Source organism: Mesoplodon mirus (assembly GCF_964341445.2).
Source record: "Mesoplodon mirus genome assembly, chromosome: 13".
NCBI classification, from domain to species: domain Eukaryota; kingdom Metazoa; phylum Chordata; class Mammalia; order Artiodactyla; family Ziphiidae; genus Mesoplodon; species Mesoplodon mirus.
In genome coordinates, this window is record NC_138989.1 from 63,274,367 (window position 1) to 63,290,883 (window position 16,517).

The 16,517-nt window shown below is 36.6% G+C and overlaps 1 protein-coding gene across 5 annotated transcripts in view; it reads right to left on the reverse strand.

Annotated features, from left to right (window-relative positions):
• Positions 1-4,526: 4,526 nt before the first annotated feature.
• PIAS2 (protein inhibitor of activated STAT 2) overlaps positions 4,527-16,517 on the reverse strand; it is a 90,026-nt gene continuing 78,035 nt past the window's right edge. Inside the window, exons 14-16 of one of the 5 annotated variants that reach the window (XM_082640859.1) lie at positions 16,372-16,511; positions 11,276-11,313; positions 4,527-8,582 (exon numbers count right to left, since the gene is read on the reverse strand). In XM_082640859.1, the coding sequence (XP_082496985.1) occupies positions 8,400-8,582; positions 11,276-11,313; positions 16,372-16,511 (361 nt within the window). In that variant the 3' untranslated portion in view covers positions 4,527-8,399. Of the gene's footprint in view, positions 8,583-11,275; positions 11,314-13,060; positions 14,375-16,371; positions 16,512-16,517 lie in introns of those variants that run through there. The other 4 variants (XM_082640857.1, XM_082640858.1, XM_082640861.1 and 1 more) reach the window with 4 other exon arrangements.

Sequence of the window (16,517 nt, forward strand, 5' to 3'; positions counted from 1 at the left end):
GAATTGTGTGGTCACAAAAATCAAGGAATGGAAGGGACTGGGTCAAATGCAAATGTTGAAGTTAGTAAAAGTCAAGTCCATGGAACTTAGCAATTATGTGCACATTTTGACATCAGCAAGAATCATTTCAGGAGTGTGATGGCAACTCAGATTCCATCATGTCAGCTACTTGCCAGCATGCTCAAAATATTCTTTCTTCTGTTGCACCCACTTGACAAAAACTCAACTCTGAATAGGCTTTACCAATGAGCAGTGTTGAAGAATAGTCCTCCAGACGGATGCCACTGTAAGTCCATGGTGTCCAACTCACTGCTGTTCTTTTCTAGTCCATTCTCTTTCCCATTCTCTAGGACCACCATTTCAAACCATCTCTGTTGTCTTTGTACCTACCTCCATCCTCAGCCCCTCCCCACTTCTGGAACTGGCCACATCACTCGGTTCTCAAAGATGTGAGAGCAAAACCATTAGGTGAGAACTTTAAACCCCCTGCTACCCAAATGACACACATGCCTGTGTCCATACCCATTCCTTCATCTGCCTGTGATATGGATGCCAGCTTCCCTCCTCAGAAACCTAGGTGTACCAATGATCTTGGCCAACTCCTCCTGCACACCTGCATTTCCATCTCCCCCTCTCTGATTCTACCCCACTACCCTAATTAGCATTTAAATATGAGATGCAAGTTTCTCCCACCTTCAAAAATAATCCCTCAACCACATGTAATTCTATTGCTACAGCTTCACCCTTCGTCACAGCCAATTTTTGAGTTATCTGCACTTGCTCGCTTCATTACTTTGCAGTCCTCATCCCACTGCAACCTAGCTTTACCCTCACCAATACACTGAAAAAGGAAGACACAGATTGCCATAATTCCTAAATTCTAATATGCATATTCATCCTCCCCCACATTTTAATAGACTACCTCTTATGACCAGTATGATTGAAAGCAATGGGCTAGTTTAGATTTTTCTTGGTATATGTAAAGATGCCTTAGATTCAATCCAATATGGTGTTTCTGAAATTAAATTTTTTTTCTAAATGGGTACTCTATTTTTATATTGTATGAGAGCTTTTAACTTCACTAAACACCCGGAAATACTTTCTTTTGGCCTCTGTGGTATCTCAGCTGCTCCTTCTCAATCCCCTTCTTGTGTTCCTTGTCTAGTTCTCTTCTTTCCTCACTCATTAACTTCTTTGGATGAGCTCTTACACTACCATGGTTTCAGTACTACCCATATGTTATAGGACAAGCCTGTAGCTGGTCCAATGTCATGTGGGCATGACTTCAGAGACATCAAATTAACTGATTCTTGTTCCAGTTACCAACTAGAGTCCAATAATGACTTAGGTGAAGTTGTTAGCCTTGAGAGACTAAAGATGATAAATTAGAATGTTTACACCTACAGTTGTACTGCATAACTCAGAGCAGTAGAGCTGACCCAGACGACTCGGTCCTTAGTACAAAATACAGGTTACATGGAGAATTTCTCCAGCCTTACATATACAGTAGGCTGAGTCTACGAGGGGTCACTTAGGCCTTCAGGTTTAATAAAGCACTTACTCGCACATTACTGTCCCCACTGTGCATTGCCCTACCAATCCCCCTTGCCCCTGAGATTTCAGAGTCTATTAGGTCAGTTTGCTGACTTCCCCTGAAATTCCCAGCATCTTTCATCCATTTGCCTCCTCGTTTCCCTCCCTTGTGAATGCCTGCTGCTCAGGTATCAAGTGATTTCCACAGTCAGCGTAAGTCAAATACAAATGACGATCCACCACTTCTTCATTCACAAATATTTATTGAGCACCTACTATGCGCCACACCATGTTAGGCTCTGGGATGCAAGTGAAATAAGATATCACCCCTGCCCTCATGGAGCTTACAATCTAGCAAGGGAAACAGACAATACACAGTAAACTAATACATAAAATAAACACAGGTTGTGTTATCTGCCATATAGGATATAAACAGTGGTAAGATTAGAATAGTTAGGAAACACCTCCTTTTTAGATAGAATGGTCAAGGCAGGCCTCTCCGAGAAGGTAGTTAAAAACTGGGTATGAAGCCTGGCTCCCCGCTTACGAGCTACACGACCTTAGGCAAGTCACTTACCCTCTCAGAATCTGTTTCCACATTTGTAGAATGGAGATAATCATATCAAACTCAAGAAACGCTCATTACTGTGAATGATCATGAAAACTCTTCAATGAATTCTTGCTATTTTACAAGGCTTTTCATGATATCTTACATACTGAATATTACTTAGCAAATTTCTAGCTATTCTGGACATTTTTAGTCCTCTCTTTATCTGTGTGCTCCTATAGCACCCTGTCCCTTTTACCGCTGCACTGTAATCTCCCTCTTCACTTATCTGTATATTCTACTGGGTCTGAGGACGTGTTGAAGGCTGTGATAATGAAGGAGTCTAAGTTGGACAAGAAGTACAAAGGAAACAGAAAGGGTTAAACAGTGGTAGGGAGTTTCAATGGAAGAAAATGTTGAAGGTGAGGTAACCAAAAATCTCACTGGCCAGGGTGTTGGATGGATCATCCACCAGAACACTGAAGATACTGAGAATACGAAAGAATCAGAGATGGCAAACTGTGCTGTGAGTTAGGAAGTGAGGCCTTCAGGAAATCAAAGGAGTGATCAGTGGCAAGTGTAGAGGTAACTGATAGTATAACTTCTTGGCATAGGCTGCAAAAGGGGCAGATTTTTGTCAGAAGCTTTGGGAGAAATTATTTAGAAATTACCATAGAGAGGAAGAGCAGCAACCACCATCTCCTGAGATACATGGAATGTGGACACAGCCCCCACTGGTGAGAGCTGCAGGCTAGGGCAGGCCTTCAGGTGACAGCCAAACTGGTTATGGCAAGGCAGTGAAGAGAAAAATCAAAAGAACAACATGCAGCCAAGCCTGGATTAGGGAGGAGAGAGGGAGGGTAGGCAATTGGGAGTGACTAGAATACATATAGAAGGGAGACAAGTGAAGGTGAAAACGGAGGGCAAGGGAAGTTTGCACTTCTTAAGACTTAAGACTGCAGAACTGATAAGCTTCTTGGACACTTCCTTTCTGAAATCTCACCCCTCCCATCAAACTCACCACTGTCTCCCCTAAATGACTAACGTCCATTCTAACTGCCTCCTGTCTTGTAATATCACCATTATCCTGATTACCCAGGCTTGAGAAATGGACTCAGCCCTTACTCCTGTAACCACTCAGACACTGAATCTTGAGTCTTCCTTTGAAATGGCTCCAGCATCCCCGCCTTACTTATTCCTGTGGCCAGCACCTGAAATCAGTTCTCGTAACTTTATGTCTAGATTACCGTAGATTACCGTATCAGTCTCCCAAAGAGCCTACCTAATTAGTGTCACTTCAGTTTAGTCAGAAGGCTTTTGAGGTACGTCTGTTTCAGACTGCCAAGTCCACTGCGAAATTTATGTTTCTTCCTTTGCAAAACAGAGACAATACTACTTTCCTCTGAAGGACCATGGTAAGGAATGTGACATTTTTGTAAGGTTCTTAGAATGTCTGTTAGTAGGTAAGAATTCCTGAGTTTTGAAAACTTGATTATAAGCCTTCTGAAGTATGGGACCAGATCTTTTATACTACTCTACCCCACATACACTTACAAAACACGTTGAATATTTGTTGAATAGTTTGATGAAGGCCAAAATAAGAGGGATATTTTATAACACAACAACACTCTTCTTCACATAAAAAGAGTTGAGCTTTGAGAACATAAAAGCAGCCTTAAAATCCATTCAAAAAGAAAAAGCAGCCTGGGAAATGTGGTATGCCAATCAAGAAAATAATACCTTGAGCATCCGAAGATAGCAATCTGTTTTTCTTTCCCCAGAGCGGCCCTGAGAACACCAATATGGGACTGAAAACACAAAAAGACAAAGTGAAAAAGCAAAGCTTAGCTCTGCTTTTGTTGTTGTTTCAGCCTTACCACTCTTCCAGTTAGGTTTGGACTGCCTTTGGCTCAGAAGATCCTACTGGCTTTGGGGAGCTCAGAAAGGCCAAAATGGAGCCTACAGGAAGAGGAAAAAAAGAGCTGGCTACTAAAGGCTGGCCCCAGGCACAAAAGATTTAAGAAAAGGCAAGATTTTCTAACTAAAAACAGAAAATGTAGTGTAACAATGGGCTACTTCATAGTGCAAGTAAAACTATGTATAAAATCATTTGGATATCCTTATGTAGGTGTTTCTGGAACATATCAGATACATATATTTGAAATTGAGACATCCCAGCAAAGTCTCTGCCCATTATCTCCAAATCAGTTTCCCCAGCTCACCAGGGTCAGAAGGTGGAGGTTCTTAATGCAGATGTCTGCATAGAGTTAAATAGCACATATTCTTGGAAAATATGGTTAGACAGTTCTTCTCATACCAAATGGTTACAGTATAACTTAGTAAAACCACTTGGAAAAATGATATGAATCAAAAACTACAAAGTATTTACATCCTTGACTCAGAAATTCACCTCTAGGAATTTATTCTAAGGAAATCATTTATGCACAAAGACATGAACTGTAACACTGCATCATGAGATGCAACCTAAAATGTCCAACAGGGAAAGGTAACAGGAAGCATGGCACATCCATACAGCATAGTTTTTAATGACATGGAATAATGCCTGTAGACTGAGAAAAAAATCAAGGCACAAATTATAGTGAGAATGAATGAAACTATGTAAAATTGCAGACAAGTAGCTAAAAGACTGGCAAGAAATATGCAAAAATATTAAAGTGCCCTTTTCGCCTTTTCTGTATTGTCTAGATTTCCCGCAATAAGCATGTATTACTAAACATAAACAGAAAAAAACCATTATTGAGTCAGGCAAGCATTAAAGAATGGGCATTTATATTTAGCCTAATCTGTTTCTCCTAGGAATTGGAGCGTGTTTCTTAACAAAAAAGTGGGGGCTTACAAACCAGTCATTCTTAAAAAAGCAGAGGAAGTATTAAATTCTTTCCACAAGTTTCACCGTATTAGTGTAGAACCGCAGCAGAAAAGATGGTGAATCAGGTTCAGACATCAATCACCAACCTAAATGACAACTCCATGCTCCCACAAGACACAGATCCAGGGTCACAAAATACAACGTCAGACCCAAGTTTAAATGGCATACTGCTCTACATTTTCCAAGATGAAAAAGATTAGGAAAATAAAAGCGTTTACTTGGGGGCGGTGGGGGGGAGGGACTTTTTTTTTTTTTACACCCATTGGGGGCTAGAGAGAAATGAAAGACAAAGCTGAGAACTAATGCTTTATAAAATTCAAGTTTACTTAAAAAGACAAAATGTTAACAATAAATACTTTTTTGGCAGAAGAAAAGCAGACAACTCGGTTACTAAATGACGGATGTCCAAGACTCGTCTGAAGGCAGAATGGTTCAAAGGTCAGAATCCAAAGTCAGAATAGTCTCTGTTGAATACCATTCATCTAAAATCCAACATCTTACCTTTCTTCAAATTCTTCGAAGTTTCTACCCTAGGGAAACTTGTTTTATACCAAGAGTTATGGATCTCCTTATTTATACTCACACTCTTTCACCAAATCATGATATTTTCATTCTAGCTTTCCTGATTCTACTGTTTTGTTTGGCCTTTATAATTATTCCATGACAGATGCCAAGAATTTATACCTTCTGGGCAGAAATGGAAACAGAATCCTAAAGCGGCTCACCTAAGGGTCAGAAAGTAAGTGAATGTAGGCAGACCTTAGGCGTGAAGCTACATTCAGCACCCATTACATTGTCACGAGTTACCAAAGCAAGGAAATCCTTTAACGTTTCTATGTGAATAAAGATAAAAATACAGGTTGGCTAAATGTTTGTAAGAGACTAATAACTGCAGTTCCTTTCCTTAAACATAATCACTGGTTGGCTGACATCTAAGCAACAGCTATAGATGACCTCCTCTGAGACTGAATTATACTTGGTTGAGCAGATATCTGGACTAGTAAAAGAAACTGCTACAAAATCAGAGCCGCAGTAAAAAATATTTAGTGACCATTCTAAAAAAAGGACAGTGGCTTAATAAGCATGCTGTGGTCACAGGGCCAAAAGCATGAAGAAAAGTACTCACCTTCAAATATACATACACACAAGTCTTAATTTTAAGATTATAAACTTAAAAGTATATTTTAAAAAATGTTAGTCGCCTGTATGAGATAAATTAAAAATTTATGTAATTCAGTGTAAAGCACCAAAAATGAACATAAAACTGTTCACATAAAACAGTGAAAAGGAAACAAAGCACAACTATAAAAGCACAGAGGTATCATTTACAAGAACCAGGTAAATACACTAATTTCTATTAATTCTTTTCATTTACCTGATAAAACTCTGTTGGTTAAATTGGGGAGGGGAGGGTCTCTGAGCATCTAAAGGGTAACAAAATGGTAACAAATATACAGCATTTCTTTATTAACAAATTATACCACACAAATCAGGTTATTTTTTTCTATCTGATTACAGAGTTAACAGAACTTGCATCCATATTTAGAGCAGCAACATAAAATTTTACTAGGAAGAAATTCTGTATCTGGACCAAAGGACGGTAACCGTGGACTAAGAAGGTAAAACTGGCAACTATGATGCAACTACTGCAAGAAGATTCAGGTTCGTTTTCCATGCTTATAACTCTCCAAAAGGGATAATACATTAAGGGGATAATGCAGCCAAAGAAGGGACGATGTAGAAAATCACATGAAATTAAATGAGTACAAAAAGAGCACGGGGGGTGGGGGGGCATGAGAACTTGGGAGGGTGTGAAAAACCAAGCAGTGACAAGTCAGCTCCCTGGAGTTGCACCAACCCAGATTGTTCCCTATCCTAAATGAAATTGGTGGACTCTTCATCTGGGCACTTCGGCTTGAGAAATCAGTTAGATTAATCATTTTTAACACAGGTTTATTTTTAAAGTAGATACAGCTTAGGGAGAGAAAGCTAAATATTAGGGAAGTATTAAGTCCTTCAGAACTCAAAATTTTGCAGCCAAATGAAAGCAAAGGAAAGTATAAAATTTGGATAAAAATGTTTCTCTAAGGGTAAAACAGTTTTCTGAGAGATTTTAAAACCAAACACACAGTAAGAGAGTGGTTTTCAAAGTGGGTTTCAGGCCCATCCTCTCCTCTTCAAACGTTTCTTATATTCAAACATTTCTAATTCTGTTTTGTCTTTTGTGGCTTCAGGAAAGATTTCCTTTTAAAAAAAGGAAAGGGAAATCTGATGCCATCCCCATCCCCTTGCTACTGTTTGTTCTTTAAGTTTGAGAATCACTGCTATGAGAAAAATGAGATCTAAAACATATTTTGTCAGTGTTACTAAACTGAAAAGTTTCAACACAGATCTGTACATTATCCTATAATGTAATAGAGGATAATGTAATTATCCTATAATAAATAAACGAGCAAAAGAAGTTCTTAGGAAGAAATTAAACTTTGTTATTCCCACCGCCCCTAAATCTGTTCTTCCACTGCCTCCAACCTCTCAATATTTCTAGACAGTGTGAACAAAATTCTAACAAACATTCCAGCCCACACCTTAATCTAAAAACATTTCATTTGACGGCTGCAGAGAATTTTTTTTGAGAAGGTAAGCCCCCAATTTATAGAAACCTCTAGAATAAGAATGTACGATTACCAAAGTAACACACATTACGTCAGGGTAGACTCTGCATAGGGTTTCTTCAACATAATCACTAATAAAGAACAGCCAAATCCCAGAACTTCACTCTGCATTCATCAGCACACAATACCAAAGTGTAAACAACAACCAGGGGAAAATGCTTAATACAAAGGCCATTTTTCTTTGATGGAATCAGGGAGAAAAGTGGAACTGCAGGAAGAAAAGTGGAACCCAAGCTTTGGCCACTTATCAAGACTTCATTACTTCAACGAAATAGAACAAATCTCCATGGAAAGGACTCATTCGGCAAACGTAACTTCTTTCCATATATTTTTTCCTTCACATCAGATTAAACAAAACTTGTCATTTCAGAATCATTGATTACGTCTTTTTTTAATTAGAAAAAAGTTTACTTGAATATTTACATAACTTTATTGCTGTTTATTACAACAAAAAAAATTTTAACTGATTTGTAGAATCCAACCAGTAACATATGAAATTGAAATCCATCTCTCAAGAAGATGCAGTTACAGCTGAATGTATCTGATGCTCAGAGTACAGCATGAATAAGAAAAATCCTTGCATGTCATGTGGTTCTTGCTGCAGTCATCTGTGTTCATCTCTCAGAAGGCAAAAGGATTCATTTGACACTTCAATAAATATCAAAGTAATCGTTACCAAAAAAATAGCTTCCACGGATCAGAGATCCAAGAAACAGCAGTTTTAATGAATGATTCCTAGAATCGAGTGAGTCCTCCTTTAGTCCAATGAGATGATGTCAGGAATGTTACTTCCACTGCTGGTTATGACCCCTGTCTCACTCCTGCTGCTGGATGAACTAACATGAGTACTGCTTTCATGGGGGCTGGTGGTGGTGACAGACGTACTGCTTGCTGTTAAGGGTGAGGTGAGACTATCCAAAAACATAGGAGGACAGTACTGCTTGAAACAAACAATGATGTCGATGAGGAAGAGGCTACATTGATTTTAAATACAGAGACTAGAAATTGTTAGATATGCACAAGTGATAGCCACATATTTAAATCTCAGTGGGACTTAAAAACTTCTCAAAACTTCACATCTTTGGATGGAAGGTGGCATGAATTTTAACATTTTACATTATTTTGTGAGTGCAGCATATTCCTGATTGTCTCAAAACTTACAGAAGTTGTGACCAAATATGTAGTAGTACAAAAATGTCAACAATAACTAAAGTTATTTAATACTAAATACTGGCCCCAAAATTATGACTCATACTTAATCTCAAAAAGAATTTGCTCACTAAATGTATTTATACCAGATTTAAAACACACTGTAAAAGGCTAATAAACTTAATTTTAATGGTGTTAAGAAAAATGCTAATGCAAAATTCAATAATTCTCTCAAAATTTAGTATTAATCAGACCCTTAAGGAATAATGTTAAGACTGATCAGCGGGAAGGCAGCATCTGACCCCTTTGTACATACATATAACAGTACCTGTGTAATTAGAAGATAGCATACATTCTAATATAGAGACTACATGGTAGCTAACTACCACGGGATGCTCAGAAAGACAGTTATCTCAGGTACTCACAAAATTTTGGAATAAATCTTAAAGGAAATCTAATCTGATCTAGTTTCCTTTGAGATGCTTGCTTGACACCCCCTTCCAACTGTTCAAATTTCTGGTTTCTTTAACATCTTAGTTGCCGATTCCCAAACTAATCCAACCTGAGTTTAGTACTCTAATATTGACCTGGAGAACAGAGAGAGACAAGAGCTAAAAGCTTTATTATCACCATAGAATATTTTATGTGAGAGACAACCGCACTGACTTGAGTGAGGTAAGTGAGGTCCAGTATACATTACAAGAGGAGAGGTCCTAAGTCTGTGTTTACATTGACTGTATGAAAGAAGATCAGTAAGGATATCTGATCAATATTATCAATTCTATATATTATTCAGCCTATCATCAGAGATATTAAAAACAGAAATTTAAAACTGAAGTTGTTTAGACTACATGATCTTCAAAAAGACCACAAAATGGGAACAACGGCCCCAGGTTTAAGGCTGCCAGTCAGTGGAAGGGCAACAACTAAAATTCAGGGTGACTTTTAAAAAAGTAACTTAATCTTTAGGATGGACAACTGTCTTGGTTCCTTAACAAAATGAATGCCAGGCACAAAGACATTCAAGGGGAGTTCTTAAAGAGCTTCTAAGAACCTCTACAGAGAGTTGCATTGTCAGGTATTAAACTTCTTTAAAAGCAATTTCTAATTTTCCACTAAAATTGAGCCAAGAATCTGGAAAAAGCCCAGAAAGTTAACGTTTTATTTCTACTACCTCTGAGGCAGTTTTTGACCACCTAGGAGTAAAAAGGTACTCTTCTTCATTTGTATAATGAATGCTAGATACTACAGTCCTGCTATCAATAGCCTCTACATCTTGAAATCTTACAATACTCAGGTTGCAGCCAATCTAACTCTGTAGCCTTTATGTGTAATTTGAACACATCTGCATAAGGATAACAGGGATTCAGGGGGCAATGTGGAGGTAAAGTAGAACAAATCTAAGGATTCAAGGAAAACTGAAAGCACCACCTCACCCTTCATTTGGCTTAGCAACAAGTTAGCCTGACACCAAGCATGCTAAATAGCCCTATAAAATCAAAATCCTCTAGGTTCCAAGATCATTTTTTAAAAAGGAATGATTCACATTAAAAACAGTAATACTTTAAGCCTGAAGAATCTATTTCCTAAAAAAACAGATATTTTGCTATAGAATCTACTGCTGTAACAAAGTCAACTCAGGGTGAGAAAAAGAAACTCCTCATTCTGTGCCTGTTCCCTTGGGCCCCAATTTCCAGTGCTGTTTATGTGATCAAATACAGAATACTGAACCAGGAAGCTGACACAAGACCTGTGGTTAGCTGACTCTGAGCAGCCTACGAAGCAGTGGTGCATGGTTCGTCCTCTATCCCTCCCTACTCTCAACACTTCTCTCAAAGTCTCTTTCTCTGTTTTGCTTTTCCCTTCAGCGTTTCCCATGCCTTTTCCTCCTCTGCTCTACCTCTGCTAGAAGCCTTATCAGTGGAGTGAGTCCATGCTCACTGAAAGGTTTTCATGTTGGGACGCTGGGATACTAGAGTTTCTTATCCCTGACAAAGAAAACAGGAATTACTGGTTTATAGTAATTTTAGATTAGGGCATCTCCAAAGTCTGAATCTGATTGCCTTTAAAAACAAGGAAGAATCAAGCTAATGATTCAGTCTGTTTAATCAGCTTCAGCTATTTTCTATGTATAGAGCAAGTGTTTTACAACTTATCTCTATAAGGTTTTAACTTCCAGTCATGTAGCACTGCTTCCCCTCATTTTAATCACTCAAATGCTCGTAAGAAATGCCAACTGATTATATTAAACTAAATAAAATATAATTTAAAATTCCAGTATTAAAGGCCAAAATATCATAAACTGAGAACTAGCAACTTCATCCCTCCAAGTAAAATGTTGAAATATTTATATAGTACTTCCTTTCCATCAATTTAAGTAACTGAGAGTTGACTGTCCTGATTTTATGCAACTGGTCATTTTTCGTTAGTATGACACAACCAACAATCAAATACAAATTAGTTGCTTAAATTCAGGATACATACCTGGGGATCAACTGGAATAAGGGAAAGAAAATCCAAACCTAAAACAAAAATGTTCTGTTAATAGTTGTCTCATATGTTGGAGACAAGAATTATTTCCCTAAATCATTTTTTATTTATCTTAAGTCATAAAACATTTGGGTTAAGGTCTTACCATTCTGCCATAGGGAAGGTCTATACCACGATCAGGATATTTCAGGATGTTTATGTGGATAAAACCCCAAAATGAACATATTTCCTAACAAAACAACTAGAAAAACCGCCTCCCAGAGACTTAAAGGGGGCAGTCCAAAATTTTTCAGATAAATAGGACTAGTCAAAGCAAACTTTCCCCCTTTATCACTTAGCAGAATGAGAAGCAATAAAATGAAAAGATGACGATCTGGATTCGGACCATTAAAAAAACATACTTAAGACTCTTAAGGTACTTCACATTTATTTTTTAGAAATACACCACACTGAGCTTCATCTAAAATATCACTTCTTAGGCAGATAAATGTCTATTTCATGGACAGTTCTGTTCCCCTGTTCCCACAACAAGAGTAGCAGTACACAGTTCAACGTGCTGCACAAAGCAAGCACTTGCTAACTGCTGCTCACTAACAAGCTAAATCTTACCAAGGTTTGCTGAGTTATAAGCTAATGCAGTTTTCTAAACCAAAGCTTTGGGATTCTCCAATTATGCTTTTGAAATAGAACTGTGGTAGAACGTTGCCCAGTAATACCATTTTGAAATATTAAAGTTATAACAATAAATAATAAAAAATTTCAGGTCTGAAAAATCTAGCAATAAACTTCAAGGTCAGTCCCCATAGACCTCTGTTTGACTAAATTTCAAAACATTAAAAAAAAATAAAAATCATACTAGGTGTAGGTTACTAAGACAGGCCAATTTCTATTCGTTCTATGAATTTTTATATGCTGGTATTCAATGTCATCTCAAGTATAATAATCATACAGAGTGTACTCTAATACTAGACTGTTACTCTAAAGAGAGGATATTAGTGGGAAATGATATTTAAAATATTTAATAACCAGTATGAAAAATTTATAAATCAAAATGTTAAAGTAGGGCTTCCCTGGTGGCGCAGTGGTTGAGAGTCCGCCTGCCGATGCAGGGGACGCGGGTTCGTGCCCCGGTCCAGGAGGATCCCACATGCCGCGGAGCGGCTGGGCCCGTGAGCCATGGCCGCTGAGCCTGCGCGTCCGGAGCCTGTGCTCCGCAAAGGGAGAGGCCACAACAGTGAGAGGCCCGCGTACCGCAAAAAAAAAAAAAAAAAAAAAAAAAGTTAAAGTATATTTATTCCCTGATAATCTCTAAATAAGGGTATGATAAAAATACTTATCGAGTAATACAAGCTATAGCACCAATCATTTGAAAGAAGTCATTTAATTTCTAAAGCATTTTTGAAAACTGCTGATATTTTTCATTTCATATGCCTATCACTAGCTATATGATACAGCAAGGTTTGAGCCAATACTGGAATCACAACAAACTTTTCCAAGGAGTTTCCCATTAAATTGATACTAAGTAGGTGACATATCTCAATAAGCAAAGAGTTTCTCTTCACACTAATGATACTGTCCAGTAAATCCTCTCTCTGCGTCAGCTGAACGGTAATTCACAATTTGTCTAGCCCTTATAATACCTTCTGAGAGTTTTATACATTCGACATTTCTATTATGGACTACGTCACAAAAAGAGCTTATTTGCATATCATTTAATTGGCTTAATTTTATTAATTTTGTTTTGCTCCAAATGGTATATAACATTATTTATATAGTAATTTCTGCTTTTAAAAGCTTATTTAATTTCAAATATTCAATTACTTTTAATGTTTGTTGAATCACTCAGTCCATTTGAATAACAAAATTTCTTTATAAAGCTACAGAAAGTATTGTTATTTCTGTTGGAATATTGTGTACTGAAGCCAAATCACTCAAAATGCTCATTTTCTAAAGCTTATTCCCATTTCATAACTTCAGTTTAAATAAATACACAGGCTTGATATAATTTTCAAGCTGTTTTTGCAGTTCTAGCACTGGAGACTGCCCATCGAGGAGGTGCCAAGTGTCTCCATATTTTTCATTATTTCAATTCCCATCTCTTCAGAAGTACTGCAATTCTCTTTGATGATTATTTCATGTGTGCTAGTAGATATATAGTCTATTGATAAAACATTTTAAGAGATTTGTTTGACCTGTATCTTTTGACACCTCATCCAGGGATAACTGAATATAGTAACTTATACAATGCCATAATAAAATGTCTAGAAATTTTTCTGAAATTTTGGTTGAAACCCATTGTCTCCCTAGCATTACACAGATGCTGTCTACACAAAATTCAATAATGTTTTTAATGTAAATATTTCTCACTGAAACCATTTTTCTCAAACAGTAACACTGAAGTTCGATATAGTATTTCAGATGTTATTCCTCCTATTAAAAAAGATTATCAACAATGTCTTGCAATTCTACTTTGTAAGTACAGACTATTAAAACTCTTACATGAAATAGATGAAGTTTCATGAACAGTGATCAAATGTTATTGCCTTATTTTGTTTAGTAAAATGCTGTTTTCTTATTTCACCATAAGTTTGAACTGCAATGATATGCTGTACTGACGTATTTGTAGGCCCTCCTAAGTATTCCACAGTTGAAAATGCTCAATTATCTTTAACTAAAAAGCAGGTAGTGTTAAAAATTCTGATGGTACATTCTAAATGCTTTTGTCAATACTGATAAAATTGTTGTTTTAGATTTTAAATGCTTCTTCATGTGAAACTGACTCTATATGTCTTATTAATAACAACACATTCTCCTTACTTGAGCCATGAACTTTAACAAAACATAACTCCTACATGATTAAATATGTAAATGTTTAGCACTTTCAAATTTTAATGATACAACTTTTGAGCACTATTCCCACCTGACAAATATGGCACTAGCAATAATAAGGCAGTCATATTTTTTCATGAAATAATCAAGCTGTTTTCCATTCCATAAATACAAATTATGTTTTATTTTGCATTCACTGTTGCACAGTATCAGAAGATGTTCCAAGCTGCAGTTCATTATTAATATCATTTCTTCTTTGTTCTCCTGCAGATTCAGAAGATTCATGTTTATGACGTTTAAAAGGAATGTTAAGAAATGTATTAAAAGTTTGTCATCTCTCCATTCTTGGTGTTCTATTTAATATTTTATTATAAATTATTAAACTTATAAATATCAAAACTGTACAGTATGACTAATTACATAAAAATTATGCACAAAAAAGCCCCAAAGTAATTACTAATTACAAAAGAGCATATTAACAGTAAAACTAAAGTAAAAACTAAACTATTTAGATGTAGTAACTGCTACATAATTCATAGATGACGGTAAACTGGTAACTCTTCTAAAGTACAACAGTTCCTATTCTATTCTGTTTATCAACTGATAAGAAAGCCTTTCAACATTTTAATAATCGGTATGACTATATTGGCTTATATTGGCTAAATATCAGCCCTGGATATTAGTCTTAGTTCCTTAATGTCAGCTTGAAATGCATTTATGTATGAAATACACAGTTAACATATTTTACTGTTTTTCCCAAATCTGTACATTTTATGAAGTAAATAGGCTGACTTTATGCCCAAATTTTGAAATAATATAAATTCCCTGAAATTAAAAATTCATCCAAACTCACATAATTCAAAAACTAACAGGGCAAGTGATTTGTACATTGTACCTATTCTATTGTTAAATAGCCAGTCACTTAGTAAAGACAGAGAACGTTCATTATCTTTTTTCAGGATTTTTAATTCAAGGTCTTTAGGAAACAAATCCTTCTGGAATGCTTGTTTGTAAGATGACATGTGGACACTCTTCAACTTCATTTGAAACTAGCCACAGTTAAAGCAAAACATGGCAGTAAGGAATTAAGACTCTCTGACTTTCCATCTTTCTTAGGACCATGAAACCTCACCTGTAACTCAGCATCAAGCTTTGTATCAACAAATACTCTATAATTGGTGCTAGCTGGGTTTACAAACAATTTTTTAAAATACCAATTCCCAAAGTACATGTGGAGTAAACACATTTAAGAAGCAAAAGGTACCTAACATTTTTTTTGATGGATACTATTTTTAGTCTACTCTTTTCCATTAAATTTTATTCAAACTGAATAAATGCTGAACAAATTTCAAGTGACAAAATTACACTGGGGCAGAGTACACAACTATCAACTTTTTCAACAACACAAACTTTGCCCAACAGAATATACATTGTGCTTAAAATAAAGACCTTACTAAGAGGGGCAAGAAGAATAAATCATAGGTCAAAATTAATTTCCTAAATCCAGAAAATTAATAACAGGAGGAGGTGACTGTATTCCACTAAAAGGGCCCTTCAAAGAGAAGGGAAGTCATGATTTTAAGAGTCACCGGTACTAACTTGCTCAAATTTGATCGACCAAAAACTGTCTGCAAAAACAATGGCTATGTAGGCAGAGAAAAAGAGGGAGGGAGGAAAAAGCTTTAATTTTATAATATGGCCTTGGTTGCATACATCTTGGTACTAAGGTAATTCAAGCAGCCTTGAAGCTTTTAACTGTTGAGTTAACATACATATAAAAGATATCCCTCAATATTAAGCAGAGCTCTAGGGAAACAGCAGGTAGATCCTATTTTTACAGGGTAAAGCTGGTAGGCAACACTGACCTCACAGTACACCAGTATATTCTGAAGTTGTGATGGGATACCAAGAAGTGATGGGCTACTAAAAAAAGTATGAGAAAACACTCTCCCTAACCTGTGAAGCTTCCATGATAAATGAAGAAAGAGTCTCCGAGTACAAATTCTCTATGAGGAAGAATAAATTCTGTAAAATTTTTGTACTGTATTTCCTCTCATCAAAATCTACAGATTGCTCTATAGTTAAAATGATAGGAACTGAATGTGATATATTTAAAACAGATACTACCTTTACAGGAAGCCTTTCCTTAGCAATATCCTTAACATTTCTATTTAAGATATTTAAATTATATTTGCTCCACAGATTAAGATAAAAAATAAATGGTAAAACTTGATAAAAAAACAAAACACCTCTTCACATACCTGGCAAATCTGATGACATGCTTGATATTGGCGTGTGGTGGAATGGTACTGAGTAGTCTGTTAATGAAGGCGGAATAGCAGCAGGATCAACCGAAGTCACACTGGGCACCCTTACAGAAGATGGCTGATACATGAGAACCCTGTTT